Source organism: Sceloporus undulatus, chromosome 2 (assembly GCF_019175285.1).
Source record: "Sceloporus undulatus isolate JIND9_A2432 ecotype Alabama chromosome 2, SceUnd_v1.1, whole genome shotgun sequence".
In the NCBI taxonomy this organism is placed as follows: domain Eukaryota; kingdom Metazoa; phylum Chordata; class Lepidosauria; order Squamata; family Phrynosomatidae; genus Sceloporus; species Sceloporus undulatus.
Window position 1 is genome coordinate 58,151,363 of NC_056523.1, and position 27,997 is coordinate 58,179,359.

General features: G+C 42.0%; 1 protein-coding gene across 6 annotated transcripts in view; it reads left to right on the forward strand.

Annotated features, from left to right (window-relative positions):
• Positions 1 to 27,997, forward strand: part of TASOR (transcription activation suppressor) — a 92,108-nt gene that overhangs the window by 24,784 nt on the left and 39,327 nt on the right. For all 6 annotated transcript variants that reach the window (XR_006102116.1, XM_042451232.1, XM_042451233.1 and 3 more), the window contains exons 9-16: positions 4,544 to 4,649; positions 4,869 to 4,972; positions 19,116 to 19,219; positions 19,398 to 19,470; positions 19,573 to 19,647; positions 21,080 to 21,706; positions 22,104 to 22,501; positions 26,605 to 26,752. Coding sequence is in view for 5 of the 6 variants with exons in the window: in XM_042451232.1 (XP_042307166.1) it covers positions 4,544 to 4,649; positions 4,869 to 4,972; positions 19,116 to 19,219; positions 19,398 to 19,470; positions 19,573 to 19,647; positions 21,080 to 21,706; positions 22,104 to 22,501; positions 26,605 to 26,752 (1,635 nt within the window). In the remaining variant the exon portion in view is untranslated. The remainder of the gene's footprint in view (positions 1 to 4,543; positions 4,650 to 4,868; positions 4,973 to 19,115; positions 19,220 to 19,397; positions 19,471 to 19,572; positions 19,648 to 21,079; positions 21,707 to 22,103; positions 22,502 to 26,604; positions 26,753 to 27,997) is intronic.

Sequence of the window (27,997 nt, forward strand, 5' to 3'; positions counted from 1 at the left end):
AAGAATACAATTACTAAATAAAGCTGTAGGTTACTGGTTCAGATTATAACATGGTGCTTCCAGAGCCCCCTGTCAAGAGTCCTTCTTTTCCTGTGTCTCCCCCTTTGTTGAGTCTTTATTATTATGATAAATTGTTGTCTTACAATACTCTGGAAAAACAGATGTTAGGGTCTTAACTTAAATTTGCTATTTCCTCAGAACATACTTTTTCTGCTATCATTGGAATTGAAGTTACATAGTTTTGAATACTATTAATTTCTTCTTTGTGGTGTCTGTGAATCACACAAATTGGTTATTCTGCGGCTGTGCAGTAAACTTTGGAAACTTTTTAAATCACTGGGCAAAACTTTGTTTGCAACTTTTTGGCAGTAGCTCCGCCCACCCTCTTATAAGCGCCCTAGTGTTCCCACTCTTTCTCAGCTCCTTTCGACCGCCGCGCTATCAGCTTGAAGGAACTTTGTTATTGGAATCGCTTGTACAGTACTAATTACTTTCGGTTTTGACCTAATAGATTGTTTTTGACCACTCTTTTGGATTTGGGCCTGGATACTGATGACTGATCAATTGACTTCACACCATCTGACCTCGATTGTGCCTTCAGATTTGTGACCCCAACTCTGCTCGAGAATAGCCTGTTTTAAGCGCTGTGGTAAATGCGCCTCGAAAATCCCCACTTCAGATTGCCCTGATCTGTGTTTTATGTTTAAGGATAGGCCCATAATATCAAAACTTGCCCTCTTTGCAAGTCTGTGACTATGCAGGCTCTCAGAAATGGGACCTCTAGCTTAAGGCGGCTCTTTGGGAGCGAGCTCTCAGACCGGCCTCTGCTCCCACCTTTGAAGGCTCTTCGGCAGCTTACCCTGCTGCCTCCAGTAAGGGGGAAAGAAAAGGAGAAGGAAGGGGAGAGACCCAGAAAAAAGTCATCTAAAGATATGACTTCCAAGGTGGATAAAGAATGCGGGTGTGAGGAATCCAAAAAGACTTCCAAATGGAAGTAGTCTGAAAGGTCTTCCCCACTCTAAAGGGGATAAATCAGCCAACCATTCAGCTTCGAAAAGAGCCCAGTCTGCTTCTCCCCTTGACAAATCAGGCCAAAACTCCATACGCAGCCGTTGGTGCTGATCTTGATCAATTGGCCTCAACATCGATCGTTCTGAGGGTGAAGACGCACCTGATTTCATCAGGTGAAGTGTCTCAGATCATCTACCTCAACATTGATACCGGGTCGGAGGGAGAGATTCAGGATACAGATCCGCCGATGTTGACTCTGAACCCAACAGGTCATGTTGGAGTTGGTACCCCCAGACTCGAGCCCTTAATCTACCTCCTTGATGGGACTGGGCCACTCTTGGGACCGAGACCAGTGATATCGCCCTTGTGGACATCGAATCCTCTTTTCAGGAGTATCTTCAACACTATCTCAACCTGGTCTTTGATTAAGTGAAGCTTGTTGTTGTTTTTATTGTTGTATATTGTATTTTCTTTGTTGTTACCCGCCTCAATCCTCAATTGGAAGAGGCGGGATATAAATAAATAATAATTATTATGATGATTATGATTATGACAGTAGTCAATACCTCTTGCCGGTAGATGCTGACAAGCTTCTCTCCAACCTTCGACCTCCGAAATTTCCATCTCCAACTCCAGTGTATTGGGTTGTAACCAAAGCTCAAGTCATCAGAGCTTCCACCCCGACTCTACCACTAGTTTCTCCATGCCATGAATCTCTTTATGATAGACCTCTGCCAAAGATCCCCAGGGACTCTCCTCAATCAGGACGCTTCCCGAGAGCATCACACTCCGCAACACCTGACTCAGATGTGGAGAAAACATTGACACCACAGCACCTGGTCGAGCTGGACCCTGCCTCCCCCACGGATGATGTGAGGACCTTTGCTGACCAAATAGTCCAGATGGCTAATGCCCTTGAAGTAGAGGTCACCTGTACTGATGATGACATGGTAGAGTCAATCAAGCGCAGAATACATGGGAAGGTATCAACTCCCGCTTACAGTGGCTATTTTCCCACATTGGAAAAGATCGCCAAGCACTCCTGGACAACCCCAGCCACAATCTCAAGGAAGAGCGAGAATTTATATTACATCCCTCCTTCAGCTCCTGGTTGGCTATTTCAACTTCCAAGGCTGAATTCTGCTATCATGGAAGGGTCTTAGCAGGCTTTCACTCCTAGAACTTCTTCCTCCCCTACCAAAATGGAGAATAAGAAGATTGATGGACTAGGTGGCCAGTTACGCAGCATGCATGGGGACATATGTTCAACATCTTATTGAGTACCTAGGACCCCTTCTGGACAATGCGCCCGATGAGAAGAAGGCCCTACCCCTGGCCATCCAATCGAGACACACCCTGTAGGTGATCAAAAAATAATCTTGGCATGCCACCCCCATGACTTTGATTCCAAGAGCCTCTCCTCTTCAGTGGCCCTTTGGAGGCACGCCTGGCTGCGATCATTAGGCCGAATCCCCAGGCCCAATCTGCAGTCAAGGACATGCCTTTTAATGACTCCGTCCTCTTTAATAAAGAGGTGGACGAGAAACTTAATTTTCAATAATTTATGAAAGCAGCGGCAAAAAAGCATAGTATGTTCTCAGTGTCACTTCAGTTTCCTCACCGCTGCTGTGGAGGCCAGTGCCCTTGGTACCACCTGTATCAGTAGAGGCCTTACCAACCCCAAGAGCGCCAGAACCAGCTTCAAGATCAGTCCAGACAACAGCAACCCTCTCAATCTTCCTCTTTTTCCTCTGACTGTTGCCAACCGGCACAGCCCTTGTACTGACAAGGCTACCGTAAGAAAGATGCTGATCAAGGCAAGAGGAGGTTGTGAGATGGAGAGCCGCACTTCGTTTTGACCCCCTTTGGGGATACACTGAGGCCCTTCTATAATATCTGGGCCTCAGTCACTTCTGACTTGTGGGTCTTAGACATCATCTGGAGGGGATATGATATGCCCTTGAGTTCGAAGACCTCCTGACCATTAGAGCTATATGTCCACCATCCCCCTCAGACACCCTACTCGATGAAGTGTGCATCATCTTGAAAAAGGGTGCAATCGAACTCATAGATCCTTGTCGGTCCCACCGTTGTTTTTTATCCTTTTATTTCACCATCCCTAAAAAGGACTCTGGTCTCCAGCCCATTTTGGACTTGCGTCATTTAAATTACTTTATTGTTTACCACCACTTTCACATGGTAATGCTTGCCTCTATTATGGCACTTTTACAAAGTCCAAGAACAGAACTGAGTGGGATAGAACTGAGGAGGTGGAAAGGGCATCTCGATGCATACGTTACTGGGTTCAAAGCACCAGCGTAGAGATGTGTCCTCGGGTCTCAGTACCATGAGCCGCTTGGTGGGAGGCACTTCCATGGGATCAAAGACAGAGAGGAACCAAGACTGAAATGGTCTGAGACAGAGCCTAGCCCATGGGTTGACCTAAGTTGTCAAGGCCATGCGTCCCAAGGCTATGTGCGCAGTGTGGGCTGATCTGCCTGTGCTGCAGGCAGCCGCAAACAGCTTCAGAGAGAGCTTGAAACCTGTCTAACAGTAGGTAGGCCATGGAATTCTCAGCGTTAAGGATGGTCCCGATAACTTGACCTGCCTTGATGGGGTCAGGTCGGATTTCTCTCTGTTTACCATCAGCCCGAGTGACTGCAGGAGTAGTTAAAAAAAAAAGCTTACTTCTATATCCAGTGAATCTTTTGTGTGCTCATTTATTATTCTTCGTGGATTTTTATACAATACAAGGAGGTTTGTTCTCTTTGATGTAATTCTAATCAATCATTATATAGGCATGTTGTACAGATCGATGAGCAGTGCTAAGGGACATATAAGCTTCTCTGGAGAAAATTCTCTTATTGGAACAACCAAATTACTAGTGATTTGCAAGCTTCTGTAATGGGAACATGTCATTGTTGCTGTGGTTCCAAATAAAGATAGCTCCTTTTAAAGTTTAAGGGTTTTTATGGTTTGAATTTACAATTGGTATCGTGACACTCCCCCTTCCACTGATTGAAGCTTGTCAGTCTAACCCATTTGTGTAATTCGCAGAGACTACGAAGAAGGACAGGTTGCTTACCTGTAACTGTATTTCTTTGAGTGGTCATCTGTGAATTCACACAAATCCCATCCATCCTCCCCTCAGTCATGTCCTTCTCATTTTTTCCTTTTTATTGCTGCTGTGTAGTGTACTTTTTTGAACTTAGAAAGAGCGGGAACACTAGAGGGCTTAGAAGAGGATGTGCAGAGCTACTGCCAGAAAGTTGCAAACAAAGTTTTGCTCAGTGATTCTTGAAGTTTACTGCGCAGGCGCACAATAATCCATTTGTGTGAATTTGCTGATGACCATTGCAAGAAATACAGTTACAGGTAAGCAGTTTTATTTTGGTTCTAATTACTTTCAATGGGTTATGTATCAAGCTTGGGGCATAGTTGACTCCTGTATGATAACTATCTTAAATCTCATTTTAAAAGTGAAATTTCAAGATGTAGTATTATAAATACCACTATTATATTTTTAATGTAGATAAGACAAGTTACACCTTATGGAATGGGCAGCTTTTAAACCGAGGGACACTTGTATGCCATGCTGCTTTGAAATCAGAAACACGTCCGTTGCTTCCCTGCAAACTGTAAGTATTAACAACTGAAAAGCAGATCTAAAATCAGTCTTGGTTAGACAAGATTGTGTCAGAGTGTAGAACGTTGAAATTTCTGTGGCTTGCTAGAATGTTTTTTAGTCTTTTGTCTGTATAGTTTTGGTTCTACTTAAAGATAATTTTGGAAGTAAAAAAAATTGTGCTTAATGTCTGGCTAAGGAAACTTTGATTTCTTTATTCTTTGACCTCTAGCCCGGAAAAACTTGATGTTGACATGGTTATGAGCATTGAAAATTTGAAACAACATGTCTCAACACGTGTACTGCAGAAAGAAACATATTCAGGTGAAAGGGAAGGTAAGACATCTTCAGATTAAAGAAAAACATTATTTACCCATGCTGGATGCCTACAGTTCACAGAATCTCATTGCTGACCGTAAAAATGCTAGACCTTAGTAAGAGCTTTCAGAAGGCAAAAGATCAAACCGTGTCTAAAGGATAAAGGGTAATACTGAAGAAAGTCTGTGTAATAAAAAGAAATTTGTTGTTGACTGTTGTCAAGTTGACTTTGACTTATGGCAACTCCATTTCTTCTTTGTGGTCTCTGAATCACACAACTAGGTTATCCTGTGCCTGTGTAGTGCATCTTTGGAACCTTTTAGAGGTATTACAAGTATTTTGGCGGTAGCCTTTCCCATTCTCCGAGCAACCTACTGGCTCGCTTCCCGCCCAAGGCTGCAGTTCCTTTTTGTCTGTTGCAGCAGCAGCATCTGAGGAACTCTTCAGGGTTTAATTTTTCCTGTCAGACTTCAATTTCTGTGCTTGATAGTCTTCAGTTTTGGTGGTTATTTCTCCATTCGTCATATCTACTACCAACAACCAGTACCATCTCTTGCTCCATAAGGATAAAATCGAGGACATAGTTGTGCCCTTCATACCGAGGGCCAGTATCATTTCTTGCTCTGTAAGGATGAAACCGAGGACATGGTTGCTCCCTTCATATCGAGGGCCAGTACCATCACCTACTCTATGGACTAAACTGAGTATGTGGTTTTCCTCTCCATGTGAGGCCTAGGACAACCTTTGCACTCCATACAGAGGAAATAGAGAAAGTGATTAGTTCTACCATATGGAGGAACCTTTATTAATGTCATTCTCAGGATGGCAGAGTATATCAATCCATGACATCTGTGTTCTAACCATGTGATGATCGTGAAGGCAGGAGTCTACGTTTTGTGTTACTTAATTTCAGTTAGGATTCAACCCCCTTCTCGTAGATCAGACGGAGGCAGCTTCTTCTAAAAGAAAAATACTTAAACAGATAAAGATGGATTGTCAAGCGGTTAAGAAACAAAAGAAAAACAGAGAAACGACAAAAGAAACCCAGACGACCGCTTCACAGTTAGTCTCTGGCCAGGATAAAGTACAAACATCAAAGAAAACATTTCTCTCCTCTAGTGAGAGTGACAATAAAATGTATATGCCATAAAAAAAAACCCGGTAAAGAGTCCAGGTGTATGCCTGGCTTTACTAGCAGCTTGTCTGAGGCAGAAAGGGGCACGGAGTCCAGGCTCATACCCCCAGCAAAAGGAACCAGCAAAGGCAAACTCATTACAAATGGGACTGAGGTCGTGGTTTCTCCCTCCATATGAGGCCCAGTACCATCTTTGCGCTGCATACGGAGGCAATAGAGAAAACAATTAACTCCTCCCTATGGAGGAACTTTTATTGTCATTTTCTCTCTCCCTATGGAACAAATTAGTCCTGTTCGTCCTTTTATACCAAGGGGGGTGATCACCAGTACCGTCTTCTCTCTCCATACAGAGGGACCATGAAATGGGGTGATTCCTCTGTCCCGATTAACTCACATTGGTGCCTTCCTCTCCTTAGGGAGGAGAGGTACTGAGTGGCTGATTGTCAATACAGGCTCCTCCATACTGCGAGAACAAATGATGTGGTTCACCCCTCCATACCAAGGGGTAATCATTCGGTGCTGAAGGATGGTTGTCAGTACCATCTTCTCACTCAAAGAAGAGGCTTTTAATCCCTCTATACCAAGGGCATATCTTCGATGCGTGTATGCTGAGGGTGGATTGTTGTTACCAACTTCTTACTCCATATAGAAGAAGCTTAACAGATTGCTCCCTGAGTACTGAGGGCGTCATTTGATACCTTATGGAGGAAACAGAGAAGCATTTGCCCCTCTAAACTGAGGAGCTATTATCCTATACCAGGACATACTGTTGGTACCATCCTCTTGCTTCATACAAAAGCAGATTGGTCTCTCCATATGGAGGGCAAATCATTGAATACTTTCCTTTTTAGCTGTACATGGAACAACAGAAGGATGAGTCCATCTCCCTACATTGAAGACGGATAATTGGTAACATTTTTTCACTTCAACTGGCATTGATGCACCTGGTTGGTTGCTTTGTACTGAGGACCAATTGTTGGTATTATTCTTCACTCTTGTGTACAGGCAACATAGGGAAGTTTCAACCCTTCCTTACATAGGGCTTGTTATCAATTCCATTTCTCATCCCATATAGAATCTTGGTACTATACTATGATAACTGACATCACCCTCTTGCTCTTTCTGAATTGTCTTGTTGGTACTGACATTCTGAACTGATCCCTTGCACTTATGAAGTTTTGCAATCTCTCTGGGTTTGAGCCTCTGTTTTGAAGATCTGTCTGATCCAGGGTGGCATTTTGATGCATTGGAACAAATATACCAGTTATGTCTCTCCATACCAAGTGTTTATCATGGGTATCGTCCTAATTCCCTTCAGAAGTGTCAGACCAAGGAGGTCAATCCTTCCATGGCTGGGTATTGTAGTCTTTCTTGTAACCATGTTTTGATACATGGATTAGTTACAATGAAGGGGGCATGGGAGTGTTTCTAAGAAATTTCTATGTCCAGGGCATTATTTCAGTAACTTTCTATGAGAGTGAGCTTTCTTCATGAGGAAAGCATTTTTTTTTTTGCATGTTTCCTAACATGCTGAAAGATATCCAATAGCTTGTGCTACCAGAACCCCCTTCCATTCCTGACTTCCCTTTCTTTTGTAATGTACAAATCAATGTGTGGTCATTGCTACAGTCATATCTTTGCAAATTAAAAATTTTATCTGTTTGACTGACTAGTTCAGCCAGACATTAACAACAACAACAATAATAATATTAATAATAATATTTTAGCCTGCCTCTCCTCAGAGGATCGGGGTGGTTTACAATCAAAATAAAACATAGTAAAATAATAACACAATCCCTAATCCACAATTTAAAATACAACAGCATAAAAATCAGTTATTAAAATCACAATAAAATTATAATAAAAATGAATCCCCATTGCAATGAGGCAGTTTAAGGGAGAGTCAAAGAAGGCATAGTTGTGGGACAGTGGAGAGGGCCCATGTATGATGGTGTACCTTTTAGAGACCACATGCCCAAACTCAGTAGTATTCCTGCACCAGGGGTCACTGGGTGCCAGGGCTGCATTTCCCGGGGTGGGACACCTGCCTTTTGGGGGAGTGGCGGCAGGGACCTCTGGAAGTGGGACTTCCACCTTCTGGGGGAAACCCCCAAGGCACACTCTCAGCCTCAGATTAGCAATAGCAAACCCTCCTCCGATGAAACTTCCCAAGTAAACTCCATGATAGTTTCACCTTAGGGGCGCCACAAGTCAGAAACAACTTGAAGGCACCACACACTCAAGTCACATTCTTTCAACCTCAGAAGATGGCATTGAAAATCCCCCTCTGACGAAGCTTGCCCCATGATAGTTTCATCTTAGGGTTGGCAGGAACCGGCGCTTGGAAGGGAGGCATGTGGTCTGGGCCCATAAGTTGGAAATGACTTGGAGACACTCAACAACAACAAGCAAAATAAAGCACAGAAGTCACAGCACAATGACAAGAACAAAGAGAGCCAGTGGTTTGACCATGTGACTCTGAAGACCAGGGCTTGTTTCCCAGCTTGGCCATGAAACTCAGTGGGAGACCTTGGGCAAGTCACATTCTCTCATCCTCAGAGGAAGGCAATGGCAAATCTCCTCTGAAGAAGTCTTGCCAAGAAAATCCCAGGCTAGATTTGCCTTAAGGTTACCACAAGTTGTAAACAAGGAGTCACATTCTCTCAGTCTCAGGTCATGAAACTGATTTGGGCAAGTCATGCTCTTTCAGCCTTAGGGGAAAGCAGTAGCAAACCAAGGCACATTCTCTCATCTCGGCCATGAAACCCACTTGAGCAAGTCACATTCTCTCAGCCTCAGAGGACACCAGTGACAAACCTCCTCTGCTGAAGCTTACCAAGAAACACAACACCCCTCCCCATGTATGGGAGGAGGGGAAGGAGAAGGTAATTGTATCCCCTAAGGGACTGTGTCTTGTGGGCATCTGCCCAGAAGGGGCAGAGAGTCCTGCCAACTCCCTTTCTCTCCTTTAGAAGCTGCAATGGGCCTGAATGATCGTCCTTTCTACTCTGTTAGCAAGAAGTGCCTCCATCCTCCTCCCTCTCTCGCTGTCCTCTTTCTTTCCCCGACAGCAGAGACCCACGTGTTGTGAACACACCTGAAGTGTCGGGCAGCAGCAAACGGGGAATGATGATGAGTCAGCTCATCTCCTGCAAACCCCGGGCTCTCCTTTTCCTACCAGATTCCCCTTTGTCTTCAAAGGGACTGGGTAGTGTAAGGTTACTGGAAGTGTTATAAGCATATAATTTATGGCATTTCTTAGACTTTGTGTATATTTGTTCTGTTTGTTTATGTATATATTTTGTTTGTAAGGATTGTCTATATTCAGTATTGTATTGTCGGCCCTTCTTATTCACAGATTTTTTATAAATGGATTCAAGCATCCATGGTTTGAAAATGTTCAAAAAAAAGTATAAATTTCAATTATCAAACCTTGATTTTCCATTTTTTATAAGAAACACCATTTTGCTATGTCATTATATTTAATGGGGCTTGAGCATACATGGATTTTGTTATCCATGGGGGATCTTGGAACCAAACCCCAGCCTATAACAAGGGTCTACTGTCTCTCTGGCTTTGCTTTGCGAACGAAGATTCAGGAAGGACTCATCCCATGCTTTGCACAAGCGCGTTGATGACTAAAAAGGCCAATCCTGGATAAACAGGTCTGGTTACAGAAAGCACAGCAGAAAGTCTACTTGGGTGATGTTTCCAGGTTGTGGTTCTTTCTGCGTTGCCGTTTCTCTTCGAGACTCATTCAGTGTGAGCTTTCAAAGAAGGCTGCAGCATCGTGGATAGTGTGTCTCCATGCCTCCCGGTGCGAGGCCAGGGCGGACCATTGTTGGTGATCAATTTGGCCTGAGATGTTGTTTCAGGGAGTCCTTGTATCTCTTCTTCGGGGCGCCCCTCTTACACTGACCCGTGGCGAGTTCAACATAGAATACTATTTTTGGGAGGCGATGGTCCTTCATCCTAGAAACGTGTCCTTCCCAGCGCAGCTGCATCCTCAATAGCATGGCCTAAATGCTGGTGATCCCTGCTTGGTCAAGAACAGCAACATTTGTCATATAGTCAGTCCAGTGTATATTTAGAATTGTGCGTAAACAGCGCTGATGAAAGCGTTCAAGAAGTCATAGGTGTTGGCGATAGGTGACCCATGTTTCAGACCCATAGAGGAGAATAGGCAGTACAATGGCTCTATACACATTGATTTTTGTGCTTCGCCTCAAGTGTTGTTACTCCAGACTCTGTTGTGAAGCCTTCCGAATGCACTATATGTCTTTGCTAGTCTGTGATCGATCTCTTTATCAATCTTGGCGTCTGAGGAGATGATGCTTCCCAGGTAGGTGAACTGCTGGACGGATTTAAGCACAGATGTGCCTACAGTGATGTGGGGATGGTAGTGTTCTTCCTGTGGTGCAGGCTGGTAGAGTACTTCCATTTTCTTCAGACTGACTTCCAGCCGAAAGAGCTCTGCAGCTGTAGCAAAACAAGATCTTAGGTGCTGCAAAGCTGATTCTGTATGGGCAACGAGGGCAGCATCGTCAGCAAAAAGCAGCTCATGGACTAGACAGTTTAGAGTCTTAGCGTGGGCCCTCAGGCGGCTTAAGTTAAATAGGCTACCATCAGTAGCGTATATAAATGCCGTCTCCTTCGAGATTTGCCGTAGCCCTTTAGAGCATCATGCTGAAGAAGATTGTAAATAGAGTTGGAACGAGAACACAACCTTGTTTCACACCATTAGTTGTTAGAAAGGACTCCGAGAGAGCGTCGCCATATCTGACTTGACCTTGCTGGCCTTCATGTAGCAGGATGATCATTTTGAGGAATTTGGGGGGAGGGGCATCCTAGTCGTTCCAGGATCTGCCACAGACCTTTTCTACTCACGGTGTCAAAGGCTTTGGTGAGGTCGACAAATGTTACATAGAGTCCTTCGTTTTGCTCTCTCCATTTATCTCACAGTTATCTAAGGGCAAATACCATGTCTGTAGTGCTCCTATTAGCTCTAAAGCCACATTGGCTTTCAAGGAGAAGTTCTTCTGCAATAGCAGGAACTAATCTATTCAGCAGTATCCTTGCAAGGATTTTTCCAGCAATGGAGAGCAATGTTATACCTTGATAGTTTGAGCAATCCGATTTTGCTCCTTTTTTCTTATACAGGGTGATGATGACTGCATCTCCGAGATCTGATGGCAGTTCGCAGCAACTCACAAGGAGCTCGTGGAGTTTAGCATGGAGTACATGACCTCCATGTTTCCAAGCTTCAGGTGGAATTCCATCAATCCCAGCAGCCTTGCCGTTTTTCATCTGCTGTATGGCCTTAACAGTTTTTTCCAAAGTGGGAGCTATGTCCAATTCCTTCTTCATCAGATGTTGTGTCATGTGTTGAATAGCTGAGTCTTGGACTGCTTGGTTGGCACTAAAGAGGCTTTGGAAATATTCAGCCCATCAGTTCAGAATGGAAGCTTTATCTGTAATTAGTGTTTGACCATCTGTACTGTATAGGGAGCTTTGGACCTGATATGTAGGTCCAAACACTGCTTTAAGAACTTCGTAAAATCCTCTGGAACCACCCAGATGTGCACAATGTTGTGTCTTTTCTGCTAAATTGATCCACCACTTGTTCTGAATGTCTCGGAGGTTTTGTTGGAGTTGACTACATGCAAAGTGAAAGGCTGCTTTTTTTACATGGCAAGATGGCTGGGTGAGGTATGCCTGGTGAGCAGTTCTCTTCTTTGCTCCTGGATCTCTTGGTTGTTTTCATCAAACCAGTCTTGGTTTTTCTTGAGGGAGAATCCTAAGGATTCTTCTACAGACTGCAGGATGCTGTTTTTGATATGTTGCCAAACCACTGTAGGAGAAGAGTCTACAGGATGGTCTTCAAGTTTTGTTTGCAAATTTGCCTGGAAGTTGTCTCTCATGGTAGCTTGTTGAAGATTGTTGGCTTGGAGTCTCCTCTTTAGGATGCCACCCCTCTTAGGTTTAAACTTAAAATGAAGATTTAGTTTACATCTTACGAGGCGATGATCTGTTTGACATTCTGCACTGGGCATCACTCGGGTATGATGGACATTGCAAATATTTCTCTGGCACACTAGGATGTAGTCAGTGAGGTGCCAGTGTTTGGATCAGGGATGCATCCAGGTTGTCTTCAAGCTATGTTTCTGCTGAAAGATGGTGTTTGTAATAGTCAGTTGCTGTTCTGCACAAAACTCTAGCAGGAGGCGTCCGTTATCATTACAGTTTCCAACACCATGCTTGCCTAAAACACCTTTCAAGGCTTCGAAGTTCTTTCATAGTCTGGCATTGAAGTCACCAAGGATAATGATTTTGTCTTCTGCAGGGACTTTTTGTATAAGGTGGCGTAGGTCTGAGTAGAATTTGTCTTTCTCCGCAAGGTCGGCTTACATAGTTGGGGCATATATACTGAAGAGAACAACATGTGGGAGGCGTAAGGAGATAATGCGATCAGAGTGTCCTGTTGGCAAGGTTTCGAGTTTGGAGGCAATGGAGTTTTTGATCATAAAGCCTACACCTGAAAGATGTTTTTCAGTTTTGGGTTTGCCCGACCAGTAGAATGTGTAGCCGGCACCGTGTTCTTTAAGGCTTCCTTCCTCGTGGAGACGAACTTCTTCGTTCTGCCAGTCTGAACTCACATGCTTGGGTGGGAAAATGAGTCCTCTGTCCTCAGTGCACTGCCTTTTTCCATGTCCACCTGTAGCTCCAGCTGCCTCCTGGGCAGCTGTATGTGGGTGGGGGAAGGCTAAGTGGGGGACGGGGGGCAAACAGGGCGATTCCACAAGAGGGAGAAACAGGGACAGCAGCAAGGGTCCCCTAGAAGTGTCATTCCTCTGCCCTTACTTTTCTCACCGCCAAGGACGACCAAGGCACCGCAAAATGCAGAACCTTCTGGGCGGAACAGCCAGGCTTCCAGTCGGAAGTGGTGGGGCTTCTGTCCAGAAAGGTCGCACACCGCCCCTCCATATAGCAGCTAGGTTTTCCATAGTAGAACTGGGCTGCAGCAAGGACCTGGGCCAGCTGTGTGCACCTCCCTGCCACTCCTCGCTGTGGCCACCACATGCTCGCTCAGATGGCTTCATGTGTCACAGATGGCAGACATGACACGGGTTCGCCAATATGGCACTATACTTTTCAGGCCACCATAAGGGGGAAAGAAGATGGTGTGTCTTGCATAAAATTACTACTTCATCATGCTTGAGGAGGAAGTTCTGTCCTCAGCTCTAATTAGGTTAATTTTACGATCCCCCTCCCCCGAATGCCTGATGGTGATTGCTATTTGTAACCTGAAGATGTGGTCTCCTTGTTCACCAAAGTCCCCATAATGGACACCATGCCACTCATCTGATAAATTTTTTTCCAAAAGACATCACAGCCCTGTTGTTGTTGTTGTTGTTATTATGCTTTACTTATATAGCACTGTAGATTTACACAGCACTTCGAACATTGCTTCACCACAAGTTACTTCCAGTGGGGCAATAGATTCTATGAGCAGAAAGATGGGGTAGCCATGGGAATAGCAAACTTTTACGTGGAACACTTTGAAAATCAAGCCCTGGAAACAGCATAAAAAAAAAGTCCACAACTTGGCTCCAATATTTGGATGACACTTTCACCATTTGGAGCCTTGGAGAAGATGATTGGCTGTGTTTCTGAACCATCTGAACAACATCCACCCTAACATCCAATTCATGGCAGAAAAAGAAAAGAAAGGAACATTGCCATTCTTGGATGTCCTAGTCATTTGCAAATTGAACCACTGTTTGGCCACACAGTATACAGAAAACCTATATATACAGACAGATACCTGCACAGGAACTCCAACCATCACCCAGAACAAAAAAGAAGCACAATAAAAACATTGGTAGACCGGGTAAAATGGATCTGTGAACCCCACTACTTGGAAGATGAATTGAAGCACCTAGACCAGGTTCTATAGGCTAATCGTTCCAGCTCAGACATCAGAAGGGGTGGCTGACCCAGAAAAACCCAGAGGAGGGAAGACAAACAACCACCCAAAGGAAAGGCATTTTTACCATACATCAAAGGAGTCATAACTGCCAAATGATTTACATACTGACCATGAAAATCCAGCAAACACTGCGCTCAGCCAAGGACAGTAGAGACCCTCTCACGTCCGCAGGAGTTTACCGCATACCGTACAGCTGCAGACAAGTCTACAGCTGCAGACAAGTCAAACATGAATTAAAGAACATGAGAGTCACTGCAGACTGGGTCAGCCAGAAAAATCAGCAGTAGTTATAAACCATTCTGGGCACAAAATATTACTTGAAAACACTGAAATTCTGGACCATGCCAACAACTATCAGGTCAGAATGCACAGGGAAGCCATTGAAATCCACAAATACCTGGATCTCCTCTTCCTAGCCCATCTCAAGTCCCTCGAATAGTGCGCCCACCATGTCTTTTTCCACCTCCTCCCCCGGTTCCAGCTCGCCCTCCCCTTTTCTAACCTCCAGGCCCAGACCCGCCCTGGCGCCAGCTGTCTCTCTTGCATCTGATTCCTTCCCTTTCCCTGCGACTTCATCTGGGACTTTGAGTCCAACATCTTCAGATGGGGGACCCCAACCTGACTCTTTCCCCCCTCCACCCTTTGACAGATTGATAAAATACAAAGCAATACATTAAAAATACAATATTAAACAGAGTTAAAAGCAAGATTAAATATAAAATGTTTGTATTATGATAATTAAAAACCAGCATAAAATGATAATACCATTAATATTAACACATCATCCTATGCCAACAAGCTGTTACTGCCACACAAAAACTAGCTACCTTGGCTCTCACGAAACTGGTCAGTCAAAAGGTAATCAGTGTCAGACACATCTGATCTCCCTGGTATACTTTGTAAAATTGGGTTGATAAAATGGCGTTGTAGGTCACAACAAAAAGAAAATGAGAAAAGCGAGTTATAATTCTTTTGTGCATTTGCTATGGTATTAGATACTTTAGCTCTCCAGGAAACAGGAGATTGGAAAATTCAGGACTGGGAAGTAGGAGTAAGGAGTAAAAGAGTAAGAGGTTTTCACAGGAATAGGATAGGAATAAAGAGTAACAAAATATATTTGTTACTCCTTATTCCTGTTACTATATTGTGCATGCAAACACTAAAAAACAATTGTTTTACATTGAACTGGGGAAGGGACTGGGAGGCAGACACACACACACACACACACACACACACACACACACACACACACACCAGCCTTGCAAAGCAACCGGGGCTTTCCTCCAGGTCTGGGGAGTAATAATGAGTAAAAGAGTAAGAGGTTTTTACAAAAATAGGAGTAACATTAAGAAAAAATATCTTATTCTGTAGTAAGGACAAGAAATAACCCCAAAATCACCACTACTCCCCAGCACTGGGAAAATTACCCCCAAATAGTTATAAAATTGAACCTGCTCAGTTGGATATCCATTGATTTGTTGACAGTGTTTACACCTGTTCTGACTGAAAACTAAACCTTTAGATTTCTCATAATTAATTTCCAACTGTTTAGTATTGCAATAGACACCCAGCATTCTTAATAACCATTCAAAACTACAAATGACAGTGACAGAAATACTGCATTGTCTGCATAGAGTGGGATATAGATCTCCTTGCCAATTTAGGAATTGATTTCAGAAAGTGTCTTGACCAAATAATTAATATAAATATTGAACAATGTAGAGGCAAGAACTCAACCTTGTTTTACTCAAATATGAGTTTGTATTAATCTAGTCAAATGAACTTCGCGATTACATCTCCTTTGCATATACATTTTATCATAAAGACTGCAAATAAGAATCAGCAGATGCCTGTCAGTGTTGGTGGCCTCAAGTTTAAACTATAGTCTGTCTCTTGGGATTATGACAAATGCAGACTTAAAAGTCTATGTAAATGTCCCCCTCCCTAGCAGGGGAAGACTATTTTTCTAATAAAATGCTGTAATATTAATATCTGATTAGCACCTAAGCCTAAAACCAACTTACTGTTCCTCCAGGAAATTTTCTTCCTCCATCCAACTTGATAGTTTCTCTAGAAGGTGACTAGCAGACAACTTACTGATGACACTTAAAAGACCAATTGATCAGTAATTGGCAGGATCTCTCCCCCCCCCCATTTTTTTTTTAAAGATTGGGATGATTATGGTAAACCCCAAATCTGATGGAATACATGCAGACCAATTGATACATAAGGACAGAACAGCTAAAACTGGTGCCCACCACTCCAAATTTGACTTAAGCCGTTCAGGGGGTATGCAATTTCTTCATCTCTAAACATTCTTGGTCAAACCAAGGGTTGGGCATGAAAAGACAGGCGTGTTGTCCGGGATGGTTACTATATAACAAACAATTTTGCAGATGTACAGTTAGATTCTGATATGAGCGTAAAGCATTTTCTGTCATCTGTTATTTACAGATAAAACAGCCTCTTAATCTAAGGCAGCTTTCTGAATGTAAGAAATTGGTTGAGGCTTGCTCTAACTGCACTAGTTTCCAGTTTGTTTCTGAGCTAAATTTCTGGTGCTGGTTATGACCTACAAAGCCTTGGGGCAATAGTACAGTGGTGCCTTGGGTTACGAAAGTAATTCGTTCCGCGGCCGCTTTCGTAACCCGAAAAGCCTTCGTAAGCCGAATTGCCATAGGCGCTAATGGGGAAAAGCCGCGATTCCGTGCGAAAAAGCTGAAAAAAGCACCAAAAGTTTTTTCGTAACCCGAAAAAACATTCGTAACCCGGAACAATAATTCCCTATGGGATTTTTTCGTATCCCGAAAATTTCGTAACCTGGGTATTTCGTATCCCGAGGTACCACTGTATCTGGAAAATCCATTTTGTCTCATATCAGCTTGTGTGGCATTTGAAATCTTCACTGGAGGAACTGTTGCATATCTCCCCAAAGACTACTTTAGGGGGATACAATCCTTTCTTTGTAGCAGCATGTCACTGGAGGATATTCAGAGAAGCCAGGGTGGCCCTGCTGAGCTCCTGACAAGCATCTTTTAATTCTTAAAACCAGGATTAGCTTTTAGGACTGTTTTACTAATTTAGGTCTAATTTTAATTAGTTTCTAAAGAGTGTTTTTGTCTGTTTTTATATGTTTCTTGCCTGGGGAATCCTGAGTGATAAATAAATACCTGTGGTGAAACTAGATTTAGACAAGGTGGTTACAGTGTTGTAGATGGTTCAGAGGACATAGAAAGGTATGACATTGGAAGGGGGTTATGTTTGCTTTTGAAAAGCAGGTTCACAGCTTCAATGTGCTGGCAGATCCTCAGTTGGGATGCTAAAGCAGAATCTGTGGTTGAGCTGGGGATCTTGTGGCCCTCCAGATGTTGGTGAATTCCAATAATCATCCTGCCCTAGTCTGTCAGGTTTATCACCATCTGAACAAACTCACGGCCTTGATCGAATTATCTTTCAGCAGCTTGGATCGGTTAAGCATATACAGTCGGCCCTCTACATTCACAGAATTCTTATTCATGGATTCAACCATCCACAGCTTGGAAATATTAAAAAAAATAATTCCAAAAGCAAACCTTGATTTTGCCATTTTATATAAGGGGCATAATTTTCCTATGCTATTGTATTTAATGGGACTTGAGCATCCACGGATTTTGATATCCACAGGGTGCGGTTCCCTAGAACTAAACCCCAACAGATACCAGGGCACACTGTAGCAGCCTACTAAACATTTACTGCTTCTTAAAAGATTTTGCTGTGTTTCTAACCAGTTTAAAGTTTTAATAAATAATATGCTTGAAGGTCCTAAATGACTTGGAACAGTAGAGATTAAGTGTATGGCAGGGAGCCCTCACTTTATTTATGTAATGTCATTCCTTCATAGTTTGTGAGAGCATCAAGAGCTTTCTTTAATTGCCAGGTCAATGGTCTACATATCCTTTACTAAGTAGTTAATTGTATTGTAGATTATCTTAGTTGTAAAGCTTTTGTTTTGCTAGTTTGGGTTTTTTTTTGGGGGGGGGGCTATGTGGCCGTGTTCTGGAAAAAATTATTCCTGGTGTTTTGCCTGCATCTGTGGCTGGCTTCTTCAGAGAATGGTGGCATGGAGATGTGTGGGTATATATACTGTGTGATCCTTGGTTGAGAGGAAGTGAATTACATGTTACTCTGTGTTTTGTTCTGTTGATGAATGGCAAGGCCTCATGTCAGGAGGAAGATATGCAAGGATGATTTGTGTCTTATTTAATTAGTGACCCAGTCTGCCGGGAAACCCCCTGACCCTGAGTGATGATTATTTGCATGTGCCGAGTCTCGATTTTGGTAGCCAAACTTTGTTTACTTTAATAGTTTCTTCTTTCCTATTGAAGTTGTCCAGGTGTTTGTCAATTTCAATGGCTGCCCTGCGCATTCTGACCTTATAGTTGCACCCCATATCCACCCACCCTTACAAAACATCAGGAATAAATTCTTCCAGAACATGGCCACATAGCCAGAAAAGCCCCCCCCACACACACAAACCCTATGGGTGCCAGCCGTGAAAACCTTCAACTTCACTTTAGTTTTGATTTAAATATGTGTTTGTGAGAAGTTTGTTTTTGAGAAAATGTTCTTGTTGCTTTTTGATGAGCTACTTTCAAATAGTAAAGCATCATAGAAATGTTTGATAATTATGCTTTGAATCTTGAATAGACCAAGCAAAAAGCAGTTCTTGTAAGGGAAATTTCCATCTCATCGTTTCTCCAAAAACCTCTCTAGGGAGTCAGAGGGACTTAGGATGAGGACTAGGGGACTGCTGGGGAAGGTAAAAATTGCCCCAAATAGAGGGAGGGAGTCACCAGTTGTAACCAGAACACAGCTTGACCAAGGTAACTGTCCAATTTTGAGAACAACAATTTTTTGCTGTCACCCCATGTGGTTCAAGAGGACTTCTGTGACCTTTTCAGAGACTTTTTGTAAACTATTAGGGGAGGGAATGTCCTCTTTGAGATGATTCTAGCAGAGGAGATAATTTATTGACAGATGTCTTTCTGCATTCCCAGAGTTCAGGAGTGGAATGTATTGCAGTCTTTATGAAATTGTGGAAAAGGCTAGATCAGGAAGTAATTTGGAAGGACTACTTCAAAAGCTGGAGACAGACAAGCTAGTGAGTATATTCTTTACATACTATTTGTGATTATTCCACTGATGAGAATTCCAAGAACAGCGTGTGCTTTCTGACAATACACCAAAATTACTCTGCTACCTGACATTTTGCTCTGCACTTAATAGAGTTTCAAATGAAAAGCATCTAAATTTATACTGTGTAAACTTTGTCTTTGCAGGTTATTGTAAAACCACTTGCAGACAGAGGATATTTATTGCTACTTTCTCCATATCAAATGGCTTCTCCATATGGTATGCTGCATGTCATGTTTTCTTCTGTGGCAGATTCAACTTTTTTTAAAAAAAAACAATAAGCAATTTCATTACACTGTGATGTACATTTGTTTTCATCAGACAACAGAACAGGAAAGCCTCGTACTCTGCAAGCATTGTTTCTATTTCGGAATCCTACGGGTGTTGTAACTTCAGGTAGGTATCAGTGTTTAATATAGAGTTAATGTTAATTTTTAAGCAATATGTTACTACTGGTTTAGTAGTAATGTGTAGAGTTGAAGGCTCAGGACATGACATCCAACCAAGATAAGTAAGAGATAAGGAAAAACATGCCTTGCTTTCCTGGCTTTAGTGGGCAAGAGGGGTATTTAGGCAATCTGTTGACCAAGATGACTAGGTCAGCATAGTCATCAACTTGCTAGAAGAGAACTGAGGAGGATTTGGATGACTGTTGTGGGGGTTGAGTGGGGTTGAGGGCTCATAACAAGAGGTAGAGCTGGTGGCATGTCAGCCTAGACTTCTTGATAACTTGTCTAAGTATATTTATATAGATACACTTATAGTAAAAAAATTGACGGTATTATGCAGTAAGTTACACAGGTATTGAAGTGCTATGCATCAAAAGCAAAATAGGCATCCCGATAACAATGTTTCTTCCCTGTTTTTCATCATGCAGAAGTCGGGAGTGCTTGTGTGTTTAAAAAATCTGATAAATTGCACAAACATAAAAAATAAGCTTCCAAACCAGGAGAAAGGAACAACCCAACTTTTTACTTTTCTCAAAGGTTGCTGTTATCAAATTGCAGTAGTTCAAATTTCTTAACATTCTTAAAAAGCAGTCTTTCATAGAGTGTTTCATATTAATCCAACCAGGATGTAATTGAGATGTGTTACCATGGCCAGATTTAACTTCTCACGAATTGGGTGCAGCTGATGCATAGGCCTTAATTTTGTAGATGCACTCCTGATTACCATTGGAACCTGAGGTTGCAAGCTCAGAGTTCAATCTAGGATCACTTTCAATGGCCCAACCCCTGATACCCCCGAATCTTAGGTCCTCCACACACCAAATTTTGGAAGGGTAATTTTCAGCTCCCCAAAAGAAAAAATAGTCACTTCTTAAGCACACCAGGAGTGATTCAGAGGTAGAAAACCCCACCATCTCCCTAAGTGCCAAAACCAGCTAAAAACAGAAACTGAAAGTAGCCATTGTTTCAGACACATGTGACTCCACCATTACTTACAAAGCAGCATAGACGTTTTTTCTAGCCCCTTAGACCCAGTATTTGGATGTATAGAGAACCACAGTGGAGAAGATCCCTTACCAGTTTCTCTGTTTTGCCAGAAAAATGCTGCTGTTGACTTCCCTACCCTATGGACTTGCTCACGCATGATATAGATGTAGCAAACCAAATTTTAAGTCCTCCATTCAGACACAAAACTCACCAGGTTATCTTGAGCCTAGTGCTGTCTCACTGCATTGTTATGACAATAAATTTTTTGTGAAGAACCATCTTAATTGATTTTAACTCTTCAAGAGGAAAGTGGGATATAAATGTTTATTAGTAATGGCGTGGCTTGCTTAATACTGATTTTCTCCCTTCTTCTGCTTTTATCTTGAATACAGCACACAAAAATGAACAGAAAAATGAAAACCCATCAGTATTGCAGGAAACACATGTGATTATGCCAGAATTTATGAGATTTATTCAGTCACTACATTATGCTTATGTTAATTCCCGTAAAGGTAAAGACCCTAGGTCTGACTTAAATACTGTGGTGGAAAAATACATAATCGATTATCTGAAACGATATAGTAAATATAAAGAATTTTTTTTATATCGCTACAAAGATACCTTGGATGAGAAAAAGCACCTATATCCAGCCCCCAAAAATAAATCCCATCTTGACAGTTCTTTGCGTGCCTATATTTTCGGTTCGGAAGCCTATCAGATCCCTGTTTCTAAAGCAAAAAAACTAGTGGATGGTCATCGAAAACCTCAGCAGTTCAGTCCTGTTTCAGATTATGAAGCCCCAGAAGAAGAATCTGACTACACAAAGCAAAAAACCAAGAAAAGAAATGGTTCCAAAAGTGACGAAGTGCCTGCCAAGAGAAAGCATAGTCATCCAGATGATTATAATCAAGAAAGTATAAAAGAACTTATTAATTTAATCCAGAGAAAGAAGAAAAATGTACAAGACTCTGATACAGAAGATAATAGAAATGAAAACAAGCTGAAACAAAAACTGGAAGGTAAGACAGCCCACAGAAACAGTTGTAAATTCTTTAGAACAAATTTGTCCAAATGAAGGTAAACGCTTCCACATTGCTGACTTGGAAAAATAAGGCCTAATTTTTCCAGTCTGTTTCCTTGCCAGCTGTGCCAGAACGTTTTGGTTTAGTCATTGACTAGTTCTAGCAATAGATACTCATTGTGGACTTGGAACTTCCATAAAGAGCTTGCATAACTGGATTCATTCAAATGTTCATTTTCATTTCGTAATTTTAAGTGTCAGTAATAACATTATTATTGTTATTGTTATTGTGTGTGTGGATTATGTGAAATATTTCACTTGACCTAAAGATTTGCAGAACATTTTTAACAATAACTTCATTCCTTTCTCTCCTTTCTTCCACCTGAAAACTGTAGATGACAGAGCACCAGAAACACTTCATTCAGTGATAGCTGGTCTTGGTGGACATGATACTGATCTGAGGCAGCAAAATGTTTCTGAGTCTTCAGTTCTTGACCCATCTGATTTCGTGATGCTCATTTCAAAAATTTTCAGTAATACAGATTTGCCATTGGCAGAATTAGCTAAACAACCTTCACCACAAAATTATCCAGACCAAACTCTTGAATATAATCCAATTCCGGTACAGATTAAAGAAGAACCTGAGTTGGTTAATACTACACATGTTGAAAATATTCCATTGAAGGACCCCCACAGCTTGGTCAAGCTGGAAGCAGATGTGCCATCTTTGCCTTATTCTGTTGATGTATCTAGTAGTGAAACAGACACCACTAATCATATGCGACATTTAAAAGTAAGAATTGTGGGTTTGTATTTTTTTAAAATTGCAGAAGTTTAGTTTTAAACATCTCTATAACATCCTTCCATATCCTGATGTTTCTCAGTTCGTGCAAACAACTTTCATGAGTCCCAGATATTGTGCCTTGTGCTCACAGATGTTTGAAGCATTATTGTAAAGCATCTGAAGTGTACCAGATTTTGGAAGGTTGCGTTTTGTGATTATAAAATTGAGTCCTCTAACATTTGCACTTGCAGTCTGTGGCTCTTGTGTTTGACTGCTACATTTGCAGTCTGTAGGTATTACGTTTGACTGCTACATTGTCTTAATACATGCATTTAATTCTTCTGAAGAAGTGATAAGAGAAGGAGGATACATTGAGCACATTTGGAACTGAAGTAGAGTAATAATGGTCACATTTTGAAAAAGTAGCTTTTTTGCTCTGAAGCTCCTAGGATACCCCAGTGGCCATGCTGGCTGGAATTTTGGGGGTTTGTATATCTAAAAAGTATTCCCCCCCCCCTGGCTCTAAAAGGGGTAGGAAGCCATGGATAATTTGCTGTGAAAAAACTTTGCTGACTAAATAATTACTGTATTTATACTCGTTAAAGTGTTTGGTTACATTAAAGTGGGAAAAGGCTGTCTGCTTTCAATTTGGGGTTGAAGAATATTATGAGCCAAAATCGATGTACTGTATATTCTCTCTATATATATAATTAAATGGTAGTTCAGACTTGCATCCTGTCAGTATGTGTCAGTGGAAGGTGTCTGATTCTGCAGGCTATATCAAATTTCGTTGTCTCTTCTGCTAGGCAGTGCGTCTTCGAAAAGTGTTGCTCTTCTGAACTAGGATAGTGGCAGACATATCTGTTTAGCGCTTACATCTGAGAGAGAGGAAGAAGGAAAATACAAATGTAGGTTTTCTAAGAAACGCCTGCGGGAAGAAAGAAAAAGAAGGAGGGTCTCCATCCTAATTTTAAGAGGAAGTTTTCAAATACACAAGGTGATGCTGGCCTCCTTAGGGAAGATTAGAATGAGGGAAGTGTTTCCAAAGGGCATAATGCCATGGAGTGATTGACTTGGGGCTGTGAAAAGCTTCTGTTTGAAATCCTGGAGAACCATTGCCAGGCATGTAAACATTGCTTAGTATAAAGCAGCTTCCTGCAGGTTTATGACTTGTGAGTCTCTAGTGGTTGAGTGCTTAGTGGATAAATGCACTGGCCCAGAGTTTATCTGGAAAATACTAAAAGTGGCAGGCTTATACAAAGTTTGTAACAAGATGGGGAGTAAATAAAAGCTGAGCTTTCAGTCTGCTTTGGTTCCAACATCACCCCAGTACCTAGAGGTATGTTTGTCATATGGTGCTAATTTAAGTCCTAGAGATGATGATGTGTTCTGCCCCATTGTATTGGTTCAATATTCCTTATCTGCAATTCCATAATCCAGAATACTCCAAAATCCAAAATTGTCCACATGGGTAGCTGAGATATTGATGTTTTTGCTTTCTGATAGTGTAGTATACACAAACTTGTTTCTTGCACAAAATTATTAAAATAGTTAGATATAAAATTGACTCTCAGGCTATGTGAATAAGTTGTATTTCATGTTGAGATTTGGGCTCCATATCCAAAATATCTGTTATATATATATGTGTGTGTGTGTGTGTGTGTGTGTATATATATGGATGGATGGATGGATGGATGGAATTTGTTTGGTAAAAAACCCCAACATTTGCAAACACGTCTGGTCCCAAGCATTTCGGATAAGAGGGACTCAAACTGTCCCTTTAAGGCAGAGCTAAAGCAAGTCTTTAATGGAGCTGGGCAGCAATTCCATGAGAAGAGACAGAATTCCTTCAGATGAGACAAAAAAAAGCAACAGCTTGATTTTTGCCTTCAGACTTTTGAGACATGTTAACTGCTGAAAGATGCTTGCCCTCAAACTCTGAAAAGGCAGAATATCAGTAATAAGGCTAGAATTTCAGATACTGCTGCCTTACAAGGAAATGTGTTCTCAAATTACTGTTTCCTTTTCCCCTTCTCTCAAGGTGGTGCTTCCTTACTCTTTTATATAAGGTAGACGTCTACAACTGTGGGAGGCTAGGAGACAGCATTAGCCCGTAGGATTCCTTGAGGGTGTATATCTGCATTGCAAAAAATAAAAATTGCCCCTAAATTCTCTCCAACAGTTTGGAGGGAAATGTTTTTGCCATATTTCTAAACCCCCCAGCCCATTTTAGGCCAAAGAAGAGGCCCTTTTTAATAAATGAAGTGACAATAAATCACTTTTTTAAAAGGCATTTTCTGGGCCAAAAATGGTTCGGGGGGGATCCAAAATGTGGCAAGATGTTCCCCACACCTCCTAATTTTAAAAAATCCATGAGGGCCACAAAATGGCCCTGGGAGCTGCATGTGATATTTGGACCACACATTGCCCCACCTCTGGTTTCAGTATTCTTGGGTCTGCAGTCCCCACTGTCTTGTTAGCAAACATGATTAAGCAATACAGTGGTGCCCCGGGTTACGAAAATAATTCGTTCCGCCGCCGCTTTCGTAACCCGAAAGGCTTCGTAAGCCGAAAAAGCCATAGGCGCTAATGGGGAAAAGCCGCGATTTGGTGTGAAATAGCGCCGAAAAGCACCAAAAATTTTTTCGTAACCCGAAAAAACATTCGTAACCCGGAACAGTTTTTTAAAATAGATTTTTTTCGTAACCCGGAAATTTCGTAAGGCGGCGCATTCGTATCCCGGGGTACCACTGTATTGGACTGATGGGTAAAAATGTAACTTGGAATGTTAGAAAGTAAGGTCGTAAATGGCTCTATTGCCTTTACATTAAGATAAAATACTGTAGTTACTTTTATAGACATTTCTAAAATACTTTTACATTGAAATAAATAATTGTGAAATCGAAGACTTTCATGGCTGGCATCCATAGTTTTTGTGGGTTTTTCGGGCTATGTGGCCATGTTCTAGAAGAGTTTATTCCTGACGTTTCGCCAGCATCTGTGGCTGGCATCTTCAGAGAATGCTTTCCTAAAAAGGAGTTGGGTATACTGTGTGACCCTGGGAAGGCAGGAGTGATTTGCATGTGGATTGTTTTGTTGCTAATGACAGGCCTCAGGGTGGGAGGGTCTGCAAAAGAGGATTAGTGTCTGCTTGGTTAGTGCTCATTGTCTGCTGAGAAACCCCTGACCCTGGGAGATTTCTCATTTGCATTTGTTGAGTCTTCACCTTGCTATTTTTCAGGACTGGTAGCTGACCCAGTCTGCAGTGTCTCTCGTGTTCCTTGATTCTTGTTTGCACAGTGCCTTTAATGGTCCCTATGTAGACTTTTCCACAGCTGCCTGGTATGTGGTAAACTCCTGTGGCTGTGAGAGGGTCTCTCTCTCTCTTTCTCTCTCTCGCCTCCAGGTTCCCTTGCCACCCCATCGCACCAGCGCCCCCTACTGTTTGCCGCCCCTAGGCAGTTGCCTAGCTTGTCTGTATGGGCAGGCCGGCCCTGATAGGGACCACCAAATGCAATGTGCAAACAAGAATCAAAGAACACAAGCGACACTGCAGACTGGACCAGCCAATAAAATCAGCAGTAGCAAAACATGTTACAAATCATTCTGGGCATAAAATACTGTTTGAAAACACTGAAATTTTGGACCATGCCAACAACTACCATGTCAGGATGCACAGGGAAGCCACAAACACCTGGACAATTTCAACAAAACAAAAAAAAGAGGAAACCCTTAAAGTAAACAAGGTTTGGCTACCAGTCCTGAAAAATAGCAAGATGAAGATTCAACAAATGCAAATGAGGAATCTCCCAGCAGACAATGAGCACTAATCAAGCAGACACTAATCCTCTTTTACAGACCTTCCCACCCTGAGGACTGCCGTTAGCAACAGACCAATCCACACCCAAATCACTCCTGCTTTCCCAGGGTCACACAGTATACCCAACTCCAGGCAAGCATTCTCTGAAGATGTCAGCCACAGATGCTGGCGAAACATCAGGAATAAACTCTTCTAGAACATGGCCACATAGCCCAAAAAACCCACAAAAATAAATAATAGTTAGTAATTTTATATGACTAAAGTTAATTGTTATTAATATGTATTTGTTTAGGACACAAGCACAGGAAGTGTATGTAGCTTCGATGGTTGCAGTAGCCCATGTTCTAGCACACCTCTTGAACAGAGCTACCACAGGCAGCATTCCGGCTCAAATAGTATTTCTACACCTGGCATACACTGGAAGCTGATACCCATCACAGGTAAGTAACAACTTTATAAATATAAAATCTTAAATTACAATCTTTCACAGTTTCAGTTTTGAAAAAGCCAGAGGGGCTGTGTATTTTTAACTGCTTGTTTCAGTTTTGGAATTCAGTTTTTTTCTTGAAGGTACTCTTAATCTGTGTTTGCAATAGTACAGGGCACTGTTTGGGTACTCTGTGTGTACTGAAGTATGCCTGAGTCTCATTTTTAATTTAATCAGCTATGCAATAAATACAGAGATTAGATCAGATGGTTTGCTTGAATGGTACTATTATATGCAGTTTGTCAGGCTGGAATTGGGTACATGAAGATTTTGTGACAGAGGAAATAAATCTGGAAGAAACCTGGTAAGTCATGAGCATTTGACTTAAGATACTGACAATATGATTCAGGAGTGACTAGCTTTCCTGGAGCCAACTCTAATCTAGCCTTTCTCAACCTTTTTATCTTGGAAGAATCCTAATTTTCAGATCTCAGGGAACTCCTGCACAAAAGGTATTACATCTGTTGTTCAAATTCTGCCTTCAGACTCTTGAAAAGTTTTATTTCTTTTTTTTTTTTCCAGTCACAGTCTCTTGAAGAAACCCTACCAACCTCTTGTGGAATCCTAGGGTTTCAGGGAATCCTGGTTGAGAAACCATAATCTAGACACTCATCCAGGACCGAAAGAACTATTTTGCTAAACACAGATGGTAGAATAAAGTGTGATTTTGTAGCTTCACCACCATAAGAATACGCACTTTTGCACAGTGGGGGGCATTCAAAGAAATGTTATAAAGAAGAAATTTTTTAGAGCTGTGTTAGTCTATGTACCAAAAAAGTTGGTGTTTTATGGCAGCATGACAGAATTTCTGCAATGTTTTCATGGACTGGAGTTTTCTTTATAAGATGCAAGATTCACCTTGAATTCTGTTATTTCCCCTTATGGGTAAAGCAAAGTTAATTGTGGATATGTTTGTCTTAGCACACATACTGTTTTACTTGATGTCTCCAAGCTATGTTCTTCAGGCTTTATCTTTCTCTTCTGCCATTTTCTGCTGCTGTCCAGAGTACAGCAAGTGGAGGTGGACCTCATGGCTCCATCCTAGCCTTAGAAGTCATATATTCTTTTGTCTCTATTCACCTCTTTCCTTGGGGTATTGGGTGTTTAGGACTGCTCTTGCACATTGGGTGAAGGCATATATTGTGCTTGCTTATGGCACAGAAAAATTTCCAAGGCTCTTGTAGTTCACTTCACACAG